We start from the raw sequence: 15,922 nt of genomic DNA, 5'->3' as shown, positions 1-15,922 counted from the left end.
GGTAAGTAATGGAAATGAGGGTAAATGAAAGAACAGGAAATAATTAAAGGGATAATAAGAGGGGTGATCAGGGGAATTAAGGGGTAATTAGAAGAGGAAAAGTAGGCGCAATTAGGAGAAATGAGCAATTAACAAATAGAGAATGTAAATGGAAATGAGAGGAAGGAAAGTATTAGAACTGAGAGGAAACGAGGGGAAGGCAAGTAAAGAAAATTGTGGGAATGAAACGGAGATGAGAAAAAGTATTGGAATTGTGGGAAAATGAGAAGAGAGAAAACAGAGGAAATAAGAGTGAATGAGGTGATATGAGGCAGGAGGAGTGAGTGGGAATTAGAAGTCGAGAGGCATGAGGGAGAGAAGGACTGTGGCAAGTATTGGAAGTTGGTAAAAGAAACTAGAGGAAGTGAAAAAAATATACAGAGAGGAAGTAGGGGACTATGGGGAAATGAGAAAAGAAAAATAAGGGTGAGTAATGAGAAATAAGGGGAGGGGTAGTGTGGGTAAATAAAGGTAGATCAAATAGGGAAAGTGAGGGGAAGATAAAAGAAATGGAATAGAGAAGTGAGGAGAAATTATAAAATATCAGGGAGGGGGAGTAGATCCCTTTAAAAATAGTATATAAATGAATTTACAAAATCAGCTATTCTACTATCAGTTCACAAGAAACGTGCAATGCAAGCGAGAATTTTAACTACGTGCCAAAATATATTTTTATTTATATTCTCATAATTTATTTCCTGTAAAATCGAAAAATGTCGATATTAAAAAATAAATATAAATTCTTTGTTCTTAATTTAATACTAAACATTAGGTTTAATTTAATCTGCAATATAAATATGCAATGCATTTTTAAATAAAAAGTATTAAATCAGCATAATCAAATAAAGCTTCATCTTACCTTCAATTAAAAAATTGTTTATTCTACGAGAGACTTGGGATTTTTTGGAATAGGGATAATTTTAGTCCAACTGGGCCTTCGGTTTTAATTATCAGAAATTTAAAAATTTGCGAAATCATTATTTTAAATACAGGCTTGTATACCATAATAAGATGAAACTTATCCTACTTTAATTTTTTTGTCTCATGATTAGTTTTAGAAATAAAATTTAAAAACTGAAAAAATGTTTGGCGATTGCAATTTTAAACAAATTTGTGCATTTTTTCAGAACTAAAGATAACTCAATTCCGAAGAAGTTTGTTTGAAACAATTTTTAAAATTTGTTTTTCTTAATCTTTAGCTTAACGACAAAATTGACATTTAAATTTTTTTATGAACAATCCAATTTTTTACAACAACTTAGATTCATGAAAAACATCATAAAATCAATAAAAACACTCCTTGAAAATAATATCCAGCAGATTACAATAATTACAAAAACAAAAAAATGTTGGGATTAAAAAATTGATAAGTGAAAGTTCTACTTCAAGATCAAAACTACTTAAAGTCTTTGTTTTAAAAATTTTTTTCATGATATATGTAAAAATAATGATAATATTATATTTAAAAAAATTAACATTATTGATTAATGTTAAGAACAAATTTACTAAATTACATCTTAGCCATTTTACGCTTAAAATCTTTCGCTTCTTTAACAATATTGATTCACACCTGATAATAATTGTTTCTTTTTAATGAATTTGAGAAACAAATACAGATTTTTGTCAATTTCCAACCAGCTGATTTCATTTTCTCACCTAATTAATTTCAAACTACTTTCAAACTCCTTTCCTCATGATTATTTATCAAGAACAATAATTTTTTTTTATCAAAAATTTAATTAATAAATTCACAATTTGACTGCTTTTCAACAAATGGGTTTCATTTTCTTATTGAGATCGACTACTAATGACTGAGAATCTTGTTTGGCAGGATGGTAAAATATAAATTTGTTTAAAAGATGGTTGCTGACTCTTCAAAAATTACAAAATCGCAGATTTTTTCAGTGTAACTGTTTATGGAAAAACAATTTTTGCTTATTATTAAAAAAACATAAGAAAGGTATATGTCCAGAATAATTACAGTTAATTCCGCTGAAAACTCAAAATCTGCTGGTTGCAAATTGACAAATCCATTTGTTGACAAGCAGTCAAGTTGTGAATTTGTTTAAGAAATTGTTTCTAAATTAAAAAATGATTTTTGGTTGGTAAATTGTCACATGGGAAAGATTTTGTAAGTAATTTAACATTTATTTCATTGAAAAAACAAAACCTGCCAGTTGAGAATTGTCATCAATTTTCATGTGTATCTAAAATTTATCAGACAATTAACAATTGTTATTATTTACTAACAAATCGTACAATATTATTTATTTTCGATAAAGTTTAAATATATTTTTTTCAATATGACGAAGCATTTACAGATTAAAATGGCTAAGATATCCATTTGTTTATTAAATTTGTTTATAACATTAAAAATTACTTTGGACTTATAAAAAATGGAAGCTTAGCATTGTTTTTACTTATATATCGTCGAAAAAATTGAGATTTAAAGTCTCCAATTATTTCTAATCTTGAATTAGCACTGTAACTTTTTTTTAATATCAAAAAATGTTAAAAATATTTTAAGGTGCTAATTAATGTTTTTAAAAAGTATTTTTATTGAGTTCGTAATTTTTACATTAACGTTATTGGTTGCGAAAAAAACAGATCGCTAATGTAGAAAAAAACATATTAAAATTTCAGCTTTGCCTTTCAATAAAAATTGATTGAAAACGAAAATTAAAAATTGGCTAAAACAAATCTATTTATTGTTTAGTTAAATTTTAATTTACAAGAAAAAAATTCTTAAAACTTTGTGATACCATTTCTTTTAAGATTGAAAAATTTGTTTAAATAGGTGTGAATCAATGTAAATGACTATCTACAAATAATCTCAAGTTGGCCAGAGTAAGGAAAAAAATTGTTTACAATATTATGAACAAACTATTGAAAATGTCAATTTTTCGTGATCCGCAATGATTATCTATTTTAAATAGATATATTTTGTTTTAAATATGACAGATAATAGTGTACGCTTACAATTAGTAAAGAATAGCTGCTCTTTATAAATTATTTGAATAATTTTTATAAACAAATGTACACTTTAACCATTTTTTTCATCAATGTGCTCTATATTATTTTAGAATTACCATGAAATGTTTTGCCAAAAACTCATTATTGTTTTTTTTTAATATAAAAATTGTTGATGATATAAAGAAGTTTGATAAAAAAAATGCATTGTGTAAATAATTGACAAAACCTTGAAGTTGATACCGAAAAAAATGAAGCCTATTCATAAAAAATGGTTAAATTGTGCATTTGTTTATGATAATTGTTCAATTAATTGGTAAACAGCAGTCTTAACAAATTGTAAGGACCGTTATTATCTGTCATATTCCATCTAAAATCTAGGAATTGTGAATAGATAATATTTGCGAGTCACGAAAAAATGATTTTTTTAAAATAGTTTGTTCATAATTTTATAACAAAATTGTTTTAATTTAACCTACTACAGATTATTTTTAGTTAGTCATTACATTGATTTATTAACTTTCAATAAATTTGAAAATCTTAAAAGGACTTGTAACGCGGAAAAGTAAAACAAAAAAAGTTTAAAGTTTTTGTTAAATAATAGTCATTTATCGAAAAAAATTAAACTCGGCCGAGGTCTTTATGGCGTGCGAGGCAGGAATTAAAACCTGAAACCCGGCGGAGTGGGTCCAAACTTTATGCCTTTGTTCTCACGAACTTCGTCCCGCTATACTTTTTTTGTTCACTTTTTAATTTGTATTATTAAGACTAATTATTTTGAAAAAAGTTCCATATTGTTATTCCATACAAACCTATATCTAAAAAATGTTTTGGAAAAATTGTTAATTTTCGTTTTACCCGGGGCCAACGTTTTTAATGTTTTCGAGCCTTGGGGGAGTTATTGAGTCTGAAAACTCAATTATAGCAAATATCAAAGATATATTTTTATATCTCTGAAAATGATCTTTTTAAGAATATTGCTGAATCAGAATAAATTAAATGTGATACTTACGCTATCTTTTCACTTGGTGATCTCCAGGGTACGTCGTCATCCATTTCATCTTCTGACTCATCACCCTCGTGATCTAGAGATTCCTGGCCAGGTAGATTTAAGGTGGAACTCGTCAACATATCTGGCACAGGTAGTATGCTTGGCCTTCTACTGCCTAAAATTTTTATTGATTAATCTGATGGCTTATCATGAAACTGATAGTGAATTGTTAATTGGAAAGAGTTCACAGACAAATAATATCACTCCCATGAGAAAATTATCGGGACAGGTTCGCGTCCAATTAGGGCATTGTCTTGGCCATATAATCAAGAAGGACGCTTCGGACTCTCTTCGGGTGCTAGCTAGCCTTTCATGACCAAATATTTTCTAAGTAAAAATCCCAAATATACTTGAGTGAATTAAAAAAAGAGGCAGGGTCTTTAAGAGTACCGACAGCGAAAAATTATCATTTGAAAAAATTAATCTTTTTCTTTATCATCTAGTCAGGCCTTTTGGGCTATAATAGGGAGCTGGCTAAATCGACATTCCAACAAAATTTATAAGTGCCCCAACAAAGTAATTTTTTAAATTTCTAAAAAGAGGATGCTCAAAAGAATCAAAAATTAAAAGTGAAAAGTAAAAACATGTATTTCTTTCTTATTGCCTAGTCAGTCCTTTCAGGCCCTAATCGGGTACTGGCTATCCCGGCATGACCAATTAACATTATTCAAAATGTCTAACTCAAATTTTGTTTCACAGTTCCATAAAAAGCCAGGTTGTTTTCAAAATGAACATTAACAAAAAATTAAAATTTTTTCTTATTATCTAGTCAGGCTTTTAGAGCTCTAATAGGGACCTGGATAACTCGATATTCTAATCAAATTTGTAAGTGTTTTATCCAAGTATTTTTTTACATTTACAAAGAGACAGTATTCTCAAAAGAATAAAAAATCAACAGTGAAAACAAAAATTTATTTTTTTCTCATCATCCATGCAGTCCTATCTGGCCCTGGCCGGGTGCTGACTCGCATATGAGGAGCAACCATTTTTCCAAGTGCTGATTCCAAATAATTTTTTTTTGCCATTCTAAAAAATATCCAGGATGTTTAAAACTATTCAAAAAAATAAAAATCTATCCTGGTCCCAATCAGTTCCCCGATAAAATTTTCTATTCAGGCTTAGGGGCCGCTTATAAACTACGTTAATAATTTGAGGGAGGATGAAGACGCCCCGAAAACTAGGGTTGGAAACAGGTGTCGATAAGGGCGGGGGGGGGGGGGGGGGGTGTAAGTAAAATTAAAAAATTACTAAATGTTTTGAACGCTTCCTGATGAAAAATGTTTTAAAAGTTCGGGAATTTTGCGAAAGATGGCCTAGGAAGCTTCCAGAAACTTGCCCTTTTCTCATACTTTGCTCAAAAAATTGGACTCTTTTGTTGATCAATTGTTTAAGTTTTGGTTGAAAATTAATTTTTCTAACTTGAATATGTGTTTTGATGAACATTGGTCCTTTTTGTTAGAAAATTAATCTTCTGGGTTAAAAAGTCATATTTTTTGTTGCAAATTCAAGTATTTGGTAGAATGTTCAACTCTTTCGTTAAAATTTAATTTTGGTTGTTAAAGATTCATAATTCTAGTTGAAAAATTTCTGTTTTTTATTAAAAATTTAATTATATTGGAGTAAAATAATTTTTTTGGGGAGGAATTAACTTTTTTAACTATATATGTAACTATTCCAGTTTTTATTAAAAATTTATCTTTTCTAGTTTGATTAAGAATGCAACTGGTTTAAAATTATCAGTTGTCGTTTAGAGTTTAAAAATTTTGTAGATCATTTATATTTTTTGTTGACAATTCATCTATTTTAACATAAAACGCATCTATTTATTTAAAATTTTTAATCTTCGATAGAAAATTAACTTTATTTTAAAAATTCGTCTATTCTTATTTAAAATTCAACAATTTTCTTATAATTTTATGTATTTTGTTTAAAAAATCGCATATTCTGTTAAAAATGTAGAATTTTGTAGGTGGGACATTCATCTTTGTGGTTCAAAGTTAAATGATTTGTTTAAATTTTCACCTTTTTTAGTTTAAAATTCAAATGCTTTCTTCAAAATTCATTTATTTAAAGATTCACCTCTTCGTTTCAGAATTTGAATTTTGTTTAAACTCGTCTCTTTGTTTCAGCATTCAACTTTTTTTTTAATTCGTATTTTTTTGTTGAATTAAACTGTTTCAAAATTCGTTTTTCAGTTGAATTAAAATTTTTTGAAAAATTGTTTTTTTTGTTGTTGTAAATTAATTTTTTTAGCTGTGAATAATTTTTTTAGATTCGCCACTTTGGTTAGGAATTTAACTCTTTTTTGAAAATTTGATTTTCTTTCTTATTGAAATTTACTTTTCTTAACTAATAAATCAACTATTTGGTTAACAATCCATTCTTTTTCTTTAAATTAACGTTGATTTTGAAAATGAATCTTTCCCGGTTGAAGAATCAATTGTTTGAAAAAAAATTTTACTCTTAAACTGAGAGCTTACCCTACTGAAAATTCTTATACAGGTTCCTATAAAGGAATCTAAATATATTTAACTAGTTAACAATTAATTTTCTGTTATAGAAAATTTATCTATTTTGCTAAAAAAATAATCCTTTTTGGTTAAAAGTTCAAGTATTTTATTGTCAATGGAATACATTTCGACATGAAGTTTTAGGAATTCAAAGCGCAAAATTGAATTCGCTATAGCTACGTCACATTCAGGTCTGTAGGGGTGGCACCCCCCTCCCCCCGGGGAACGTTAAAATTGGACGTCAACGAGGGGGGCTGGAAGTGTCAAAAATAGCTTGAAATTGGAAATGTAGTTTATGGACGACCTCTCAAAGTTGGGATAGTAGAGAAAGCGAATGAAAATGAGGAGGGAGTATGTAGGGGAAGTGAAATGAAATAATCGGAGGGAAAGTACGGGAAATTAGAGAAAATTAGGGTAGAGGAATTAGATGCAGCAAAGAGAAATTAGCGGAACTAAATTAGGAGAAGTGAGGAGAATTAGAGGAGAGAAAGTACGGCAAGAAATAGGAAAGAAGGAGAGGGGATATACGGGGAGTGAAATGAGGGAAAGCAAGTGGAGTAGCAGAATAAGGGAAGAGGAAGTATGCGCAGTGTTGGAAGTAGAGGAAGTGTGGAAAAGGGAACTAAGAGAAGTGATGATAAAGAAAGGTAGAGGTAATTAGGGAATGGAAGTACAAAAAGTGAATGTGAGTGAGAGAAAGTAGGGAAATGATTAGAAAAGAGCATGAGTAGGAGAAAGGGGAGCCTTACTTTGGAAAGCGAGGAGAGGGGGAAATGGAGCGAGAATTTAGGGAAGAAGGCGGAAGGTGAAGTAAGAGAAGGTAAGTAGGGGAATGTAGGGGGAGCAAGTGAAGTGGCGGAATGAGAGAAGGGGAAGTATACGCAGTGGTGGAAGTAGGGGAATTGCGCAAAAGTTAACTAAGGGAAGTCATGGTGAAGAAGGGTAGAGGTAATTAGGGAATGGAAGTGGGAGAAGTGAATGTGAGTAAGAGAAAGTAGGGAAATGATTAGAAATGAGAGTCAGTAGGGGAAAGGGGAGCCTTACCTTGGAAAGCGAGGAGAGGGGGAAATAAAGGGAGAATTCTGCGAAGCTGGCGGAAGATGAAGTAAGAGGAGGGTAAGTAGGGGAATGTAGGGAGAGTATAAGAGGGGAGGTTTAAGCGACTTAACTATCGTCTGAATAGGCTAAGAAATCCTTTCTTGCTGGCGCGATATGCCTACTTTGACTGATTTTTATATTAATCATTAATGTCCGCACCTCTTCTCTGTGTTAAAATTTCGGGACTAAGAAGGTTTGGATTTGGGTCCATTGATCTTGGAACATCAAGGTGGTTTCCTGTGATTGGTGTTTGTGGCGAGGATCCTGCGTCCTTCAGGCACTGTCTTGAATCTCCCATTCCCCCAGCATCCAGATATGTTGCTGTAATATTAAATCTTGTTACAAAAAATTAAAGAAAAAAATGGAGGAAATTTTCATAAATAATGAACAATACTTATTTATTTAAATGAGTCTACTTTATGAACGCAAGATAGAAGATTTCTCAAAAGGGGATAAAAAAATGTTATCGCAAAGAGGGAAAATTGTAAAATACAAAAATGTGAGAAACAGTCGCAGGCAACGGAGAATCCGCTTGTGTATATTGTTAGGATGTTGAGAAAAGTACAAATTCTGTAACAATTTGCTTTAGCAACAGCATTGTTGAGCAAAATGGTAACCAAAATGTCAACCGGACGGTTGAATTTTAAATTCCCGATCGTTTCCTGTTTTCTCCCGGTCAATTTTATATTGTTAAAAATATTTTCATGAACTCAAACGACTTTTACAAATTTCAAGAGTTTTATTCCGAACCTTTAATATATTTAAAAGATTTTTGATTTTTTTATCATAAAAATAAAAAATTATGATTTAGAACAGAGAATTTTGTTAATAATTATGATTCTGAATTTAAACAGATTTTTCTTGAATCACCTACTTCTAAATTGCAATTAAAATTATTTTCTAAACTTCTAGTTTCATGTTGAAAATTCTCTGTTCGAAATCAAATAATTCTTAATTTTAAATTCCTAAATTTCTAAATTTTTAAATTTAACTTATCATTCAAATCTGAGTAATTAAAAATATCAATATTAAAAATAGAAAAATTAGAATGGTGACCTTTGATCCCAGATCTATTTTAAGTTTGAGGACTTCTAAATTGATTAATTTAGAATTGAAAACGTTCCGAATTTAATTATTTTAAATTGCAACATTGTAAAGACATTTTGAAACTGCGTGTTGAATAAAAAGAAATTAAATGTAAAAAATTCAGAACTTTATAATTCAATAGTTTGAACAAAAACTATTTTCAAAATTAGAAGAATAATTTCTTGCAAATCTCTGAAACCTTAAATAATAAAAAGTGTAATTAATGATTACTTAAATAATGATTCAATAAGTCTTAATAAATAAACAGAAAATAAATAATTAAAAGGAATGGTATACATATTCAGGATAAATTCATAAAACTTAAAACCAATTAAAGTTAAATTCAAAACAATTCAAATGAATTTGGAAAATATTAAAAAAAAAAAAATTCTATTTATTTTTATAAAATTGGAATGAATTTAAAGGAATTTAAGGAACACAAGAACAATTTGATGAAATTTATAAAAATTTAAGTTGAATTTGAAAGAATTCACATCAATTAAACACAATTTAAAAATGTTAAAACCTTTATTGAATTCAGTCCTTCAGAAATGAGTTTTAAAAAATTTAAGGGAATTAAGAAGAATTGGACGAAATTCCTAAGAATTCAAGGAGTTGAAGTAAAAAATCAGAATTAACTAAATTCAAAACAATAAAAAAAATTGTATTGAGTAAGTTTGAAACAAGTTGAGAAAAATTAAAGAGAATTCTGAAGCATTTGATAAAATGCCTAAGAAATCAAGGTCAGTTTTAAAGACATCAAGATAAATTAAACACAAACTTTTTAGAAATCCATTAAATTGGGTAGAATTAAGCTAATTTAAAATAATTCAAAAGAATTAAAAAAATCAATATAAATTAATAAGAATTCATGGGGAACTTCGAATCTATTGAACAAAATATTTGAAATCTTTTGAAATCTATGAAATCCAACGGAACCCCTCTTTTGTTATGAATAAATTTTTAACATCCATTAAAATATTATAATATCTTGTAAAGTTCTATGAAATTTTTGATTTCCAGAAATCCTTAAAATTTTTTTAAATAATGAAATTAATTTCATTAAAAATATAAAATAATAAAAGTTTAATAAAATTTTAATATAATAATTTCATTAAAATATAAAATATTATTTTTTTAAATACCCTGAAATATTTCGAATCCTTTGAAATCCAATTAAATTACTGAAATCAATTAAGAATGATTTTAATTTTTCAAAATATTCTAAAATATTCACAAACCTTTCAAATCGTTTGAAGCACCTTAATATATTTAAGGTCTTGCCAATACCCAGAGATAAAAAAAATGCATACAAATATTTCGAATCTTTGGATCATTTCATCAATTGATCTTAAGGATCAATGTACGAAAAAGTTTTGTAAAAAGTAAAAAATCAAATGAATAAAGTAGAAGTAAGTAAATTTTTAAAAATTCATGTGAATTAAAAAAAATTAGAATAATTTAATAAGAATTCAGAGTGAATTCCAAAAAATAATATTAGATCCATTCAAACTTTCGAAACCCCATAAAATTCCTTACTTCTCGCGAATAAATTCTTTAAAATCTAATAAAATATTATGGTGTCTTTTAAGCTATCTTAAAAATCGTATAGATCATTAAAATGGTTCCATATCTTCCATAATTCTAGAAATTTCTTAATCTTAAAATATTTTAAGCACTTTAAAATATTTTGAAATTTATAAATTAAATTTAAAAATTTACCTAAAATATTTAAAATTCTCCGAAATTTCGTGAAACTTATAAAAGATCTTGAAAAATTCCTTAAAATTTTCAAAAGTATCCTAAAATCTTAAAAATGTCCTGAAATATTAAAAATAGAGACGGGTCTGTGAGGTCTTCTAATGCTAATATTAAATAGAGATTGTTCGCAGGTAATAAGATTTTCCAGGTGATTTCATTGTAGGCGGTAATATATTATTGAAATATCATGAGACGTGAGAAAAACAAGAAACTTGCCCTTTTTTACCTAATTTTTTACCTAATCTAAGATTAGATTCTTTGAATTCAATATATATTAAAGGGCGTCCATAAATATATTTTCAAAAATGTTAGACTATTTGTTTATATTCGTGTTTTCATTTTTTGCGCAGGAAGTTTCCAGAATGAGTAACTTGAGGCGCTTCAAAATCTTTTGGTTTTTTTTGCGCCTGAAACCGTCCACCCTGACGACTGGCTATGCTAAGCTGCTGGTCTCCGGCGCAAAAAAGGAACAAATGTCGATTACAAAAAAAAGCATTTTCCCGAAAAAGCTCTTTGTCTAAAACGACGTTATTGTCTTTAGATTACCTGCTAAAAATATTACGTTCAACAATTCATATTTTTAGACGTATAGTGGCTCAAGCGAAACTGACTCGCTTGAAGTGCCTTAAGCATTGAACAAAAGGTGCCATCATAGAATCCTTCTACGAAAAAGACAAATCTTATGGGGCAAACCTATGGACAAATTTTATCTCCTTAAATCTTATCTTTATTATTTACAGAACTTCTGAAATTTCTCGTAGAAGGATTCTACACTTTTTGTCCGATGCTTAAGGCACTTCCAAGGGCTTGATCTTTAGTTCATGTACATATTACAAATGACAACTTTTCTTCTACATTTATGAGGTTTTTGATATCATATTTTACCACATAATTTAAAGGGCTAAATACAATGCCTCACAGAGGAGTTTTTTTCGATAAATAGTCTTGTTTTATTTTTTTAATTAATTAAAAATATTATGCATTTTATGCGCCAAGATAGGAGTAAACCGCTCCCATGGGTACACTCACGATGGCTGGTTGCTCCTTCTTAGGCGCGTAAAATGCATCCTATTTCCAATAAATTATAAAAAACAACAAGACCATTTTTCGAAAAACCCCTCTGTGAGGGATTTTATTTAGCTCTTTAGATAATGCGGCTAAAATAAGACATCAAACCGTTTCTCAATTGTAGGAGAAAATTTGTCATTTGTAATACATGGAATAAAAATCGAGCCTTAGGAAGCACCTTAAAACACTCATTTTCGAAACGTAATACACAAGAAATGTCACTATGTCTACCAACCTCAGCCTGTCTGCTGTTCAGAACTACACTGTACAAAATTCCGGGAATTTTCGCCACTTTTCAGTGGGAAAAAATCCATATTTTCGTTGGGAAAAATTATTTCCACAAAGCTTTGAGGAAATTTTCCTAAAAGTTCTTATAATTTACTAAAAAATTGGGGGAAATTCCCTAAATTTTAGGAAATTAAATAATACCTACAATTTTTGGGGAAATTTCCCTAAACTCAGGGTAAATTATACGAAAGTTTTGGAATATTCCCTACAATTTGAGGAATTGAGTGGTCCCCACTAAATTTAGACAATCGTTCTAAAACTAATGTTCGATTTTCAATGTAGGCCAAGCAAATTTTCTAAAAATTCTTGAAGTGTTACGGTATGACCAGGAAGATGTTTTGCCCTAAAACATTCAATAAAATAGCAAGATATTTTAAATGATTTTACACATTTTTTGGAGAAAGATTTATTAATGTTAAAGTCATCTAAAATATTTGTAAAAATAATTATTAAGTTATTGATTTTTAAGTTTTGACATATGTAAATAAAGTCTAATCCTTTAGATAGTTGAAATTGGAAGGAAAAAAAGTTTTTGATCAATCAGTTAAGAGTAGTATACTAGCAGTGCACTATTCAACACAGTGCAGTTCAGATTTCGCTACCACCTTCATTTTAGTCTCGTGGTTCTGGGCAGTTCTGGGCACGTTAATATCAGATATTACGCAAATTGTGATTTAAGGTGAGAGCAAGATAATAACTCGTACGTTTTTTATAATTAATAGTTTTTTTTAATTCCAAAGACTAACTTTTATTTCACCAACGAATTTTTAAATAAATATATTTCTAACATTCAACATAATATGTATAAATATTCAAATAATTTCATGCAAAAATTGCCAGTGCCAAATTCACAGAAGCCAAATAATGACGCTCCTAATGAGAAAAAAGAAACAAAAATCATCATTGCTGATAATAATAAGTCCAGCCATTGTCTATTTATACTAAAAAATTCGGCTATTTGTACCAATATTTCACTATAAGCATGGCTCGAAAAAATAAACATTTTTGTTCTTCAAAAATTTGTGTCAATGAAATATAAATTCATATTTTGAAATGAAACAAAATGTGCTATTGTTTACCAAATATACGCATTGGTATTTTTTTCTAATCTTAAACCTCAAATTACGTTATTTCTGATATTAATGGACAATTTACAATCATAATCTACTTTAAATAATCATTAATTGTGCCGGTTTGAATCACGCGCCAACAGTGACTAATGAGAGTCGCTGCGTCGGGCAAGCGCAGTAACTCAACATTTCAAAGTTGGGATCACTGACCGTGACTGAAGTGGCAATTCCTTCAGAGCGAAGCTCTTCCATTTCTAAAGTCGAGCTGAATTGGCTTTTTTATTATTATTCCACAAATTTTGGAGAATGTTAGCTACATTAATTCTTGAATTTTGAATTTAAGAATATTTAAATCTTGGATAAAATTCAGCAATTTTTAATATTCCAATAAAGTTTAGGGAGATTTCCGTAAATAATAAGTATTTTCACAAATCTCTTAGGAAATATTCAACAAATTTTCTGGAATTTTCCTTATTTTAAGTTCGGGAAAATTCCCGAAAGATTTGTTATCATTACACAATATCATAGGGAATTTTCCAAATTTTCCTCATCAAATCTTGGGAAAAATTCACCACTTGTTGCTTAATATTCCACAAGGATAATTGGGCAATTTTCCTGACTAAATTGGGGGGGGGGGAATTTCCCAAAATATGTGTAAATTGGTATCAACACAGTTCTAGGGAAAATTCTCCAACAAATTTCTTACAGTGTATATGACATTAGTGATCACAGCGCCATCTGTGGAATTAATAGCTAGATATTTTCGAAATATATTTATGAGCACCCTGTAGATTCCTTCGTTCGCCTCAGGGCAGTTTTTTCCGGCTAGGTATACCTACATAGGGACACTTAAACCATCAATGAGTTGTTTTCAAATGAACTTTAACTTCCAGATTTGTATAGTATAGTCGGTAGGGAGACATAAACATGAAACATATATAAAGCAATGTTTTACGATGTGATTCTCATAGCCGTTTTATATTCAACTCGTATATGTTGCTGGAGATGAATGTGGATTTTCGAGTAAATGGTGGTGTGTGCAAGAACATCGAACACGTAAAGCAGCCGCATAAAGATAAACCAACTGGGAAAGGGATACTGGGGGAAAACTACGGTTTAATGCGGTTGCCATCCAGGGATTCCTACCATAACCTGATTTCTGCCTCCACACTAATGCAATTTTACCATTTACGCTAAATTCAATATATCTCTATTAAGCTACCTATTAACTACCTTTGAGTGCCCTGATTAGGTTGGCTTTACTTAAAATACTCAGCTTTTTAACAGTTAATTTAGGAGAAAGCGAACAAAAGGTGATGCATCAATTTTTCGAACAATTGAGATATATTATTTTTGTATGTTGGAATATAATCAATTTGCTTACCAAGCTTAAGTTAGTGAAACATTTCTTTCACGACGGATTCAACGTGTAAAAATAAAATAAATTTATGGAAAAATTTTTATTTCCGATTACAGATTTATTACGTGAATATAGGTAAAACTGGTTGAATATATCAACATATTTTATAAATCATAAATAATTTCTCATAATTTCCTTGTAATATATTATTTTAGAATAACTGATTTTTTTAACAGATAATATAGCTTCGCTCGTGCAAAAGCGTCTCATTCGCTAAATAATCACCTCTCAAACACGTATCGAAATGTACTATCGTTCATTTTATTTATTTATCAATGTGACATATTTTAATAGTTCAGTGCTAATTTCATTTACATCAAAAGATTTCAAGGTACAATACATCCTTAAACACTGAGAAATTAATTCAAGTGGATTTTTTATATTTTGATCACTTACTCCTCACTTACACTTTGTATACAGGTAAATAAATAAAAAAATTTAACAAATTTATTCGAATCTCAAAATAACTTGCTTTCCAACAAGAGTCATGTTTATTTTTTTTTATCAAAAAATTATTTTTTATAGAAGTTTGCATTTAGGGTTTCGTAGCTCCGGGAGAAACCCTTATAGTTTCGGTCGGGTGACCGTCCGTCAGACTTTTCCCGGGAGGGGAATTAAGCAGAGAAGGAAGAAACGGGGGGCGGAAAGATGGATGGATGGAGGAAGGATAGATAGAGGAGGGGAAAATGGAGGGAGAGGAAAATATGTGAAGAGAAGAGAAGTAAGGGATTTGTAAGAAGAAGCGCGACGGGAGAGTTAGTCGAGAAGAGAGATTGAGTGGGGGAGAAGAAGCAGGGGAATAAAAATTAGAGATAAGGAAAAAGGAGATTATAGGTTGTAGAAAGTAGTCAAAGTGAGTGGAGAATATGAAAAGAGATTGAACGAATGTAAGGGAAGTATGGAATGTGAGAAGAAGAGGGAGGAGGGGAAGTAGGACAGCGAGGGTAGGGTTAGTAGTGTAGTGATGATGATTTGGGGATGGGAAGTAAAGAAATTCAAGTTAGGGATAAAAAATTTGGTGAAGTAACAAAGGAAGTACGGGAAGTAATGGGCACTATAAGTAGGGTAAGAACAAGGGAGGAAGGCAGGGCGTTGTAGAGAAGTGATGTTGAGTAGAGAAATTGGATTAGGATGTGAGGACGGGGGTTTGGGAAAGTGAGGAGAGGGGGAGTATATCCCTCTGTTACGTTTTCTTCCTCGGAGAGGAAGTAGGGATCTCAGACATCAATAGGATATACCGGGATATCCCATTTGATCTCATTTATCTCCCAGGTTGTCCCAAGGATATCCCAGGGATAAGCCGTCGGATATCCTGCAAGGCGGTAATTTGGATATTCAAATGTCCCAAGTAGGATATAGAAAATTAAATTATATCCTACTTGGGACATTTGAATATCCCGTAGACATCCCAGGGTTACCCTAGATATCCTGTGGTTATCCCTGAGATATCCAAATTTCCGCCTTGCGGGATATTCGAACGGGTTATCCCTGGGATATCCTTGGGACAACCTGGGAGATAAATGGGATCAAATGGGATATCCTGGTATATCCTATTGCTGTG

General features: G+C 30.3%; 1 protein-coding gene across 1 annotated transcript in view; it reads right to left on the bottom strand.

The window, feature by feature from the left end:
* LOC117181801 (potassium channel subfamily T member 2) overlaps positions 1-15,922 on the bottom strand; it is a 387,410-nt gene that overhangs the window by 62,218 nt on the left and 309,270 nt on the right. Inside the window, exons 14-15 of the mRNA XM_033374772.1 lie at positions 7,828-7,989; positions 4,022-4,175 (exon numbers count right to left, since the gene is read on the bottom strand). Of these exons, the coding sequence (XP_033230663.1) occupies positions 4,022-4,175; positions 7,828-7,989 (316 nt within the window). The remainder of the gene's footprint in view (positions 1-4,021; positions 4,176-7,827; positions 7,990-15,922) is intronic.

This window comes from Belonocnema kinseyi, chromosome 10 (assembly GCF_010883055.1).
Source record: "Belonocnema kinseyi isolate 2016_QV_RU_SX_M_011 chromosome 10, B_treatae_v1, whole genome shotgun sequence".
NCBI lineage: Eukaryota > Metazoa > Arthropoda > Insecta > Hymenoptera > Cynipidae > Belonocnema > Belonocnema kinseyi.
This window is presented reverse-complemented; position numbering and strand designations above follow the sequence as displayed.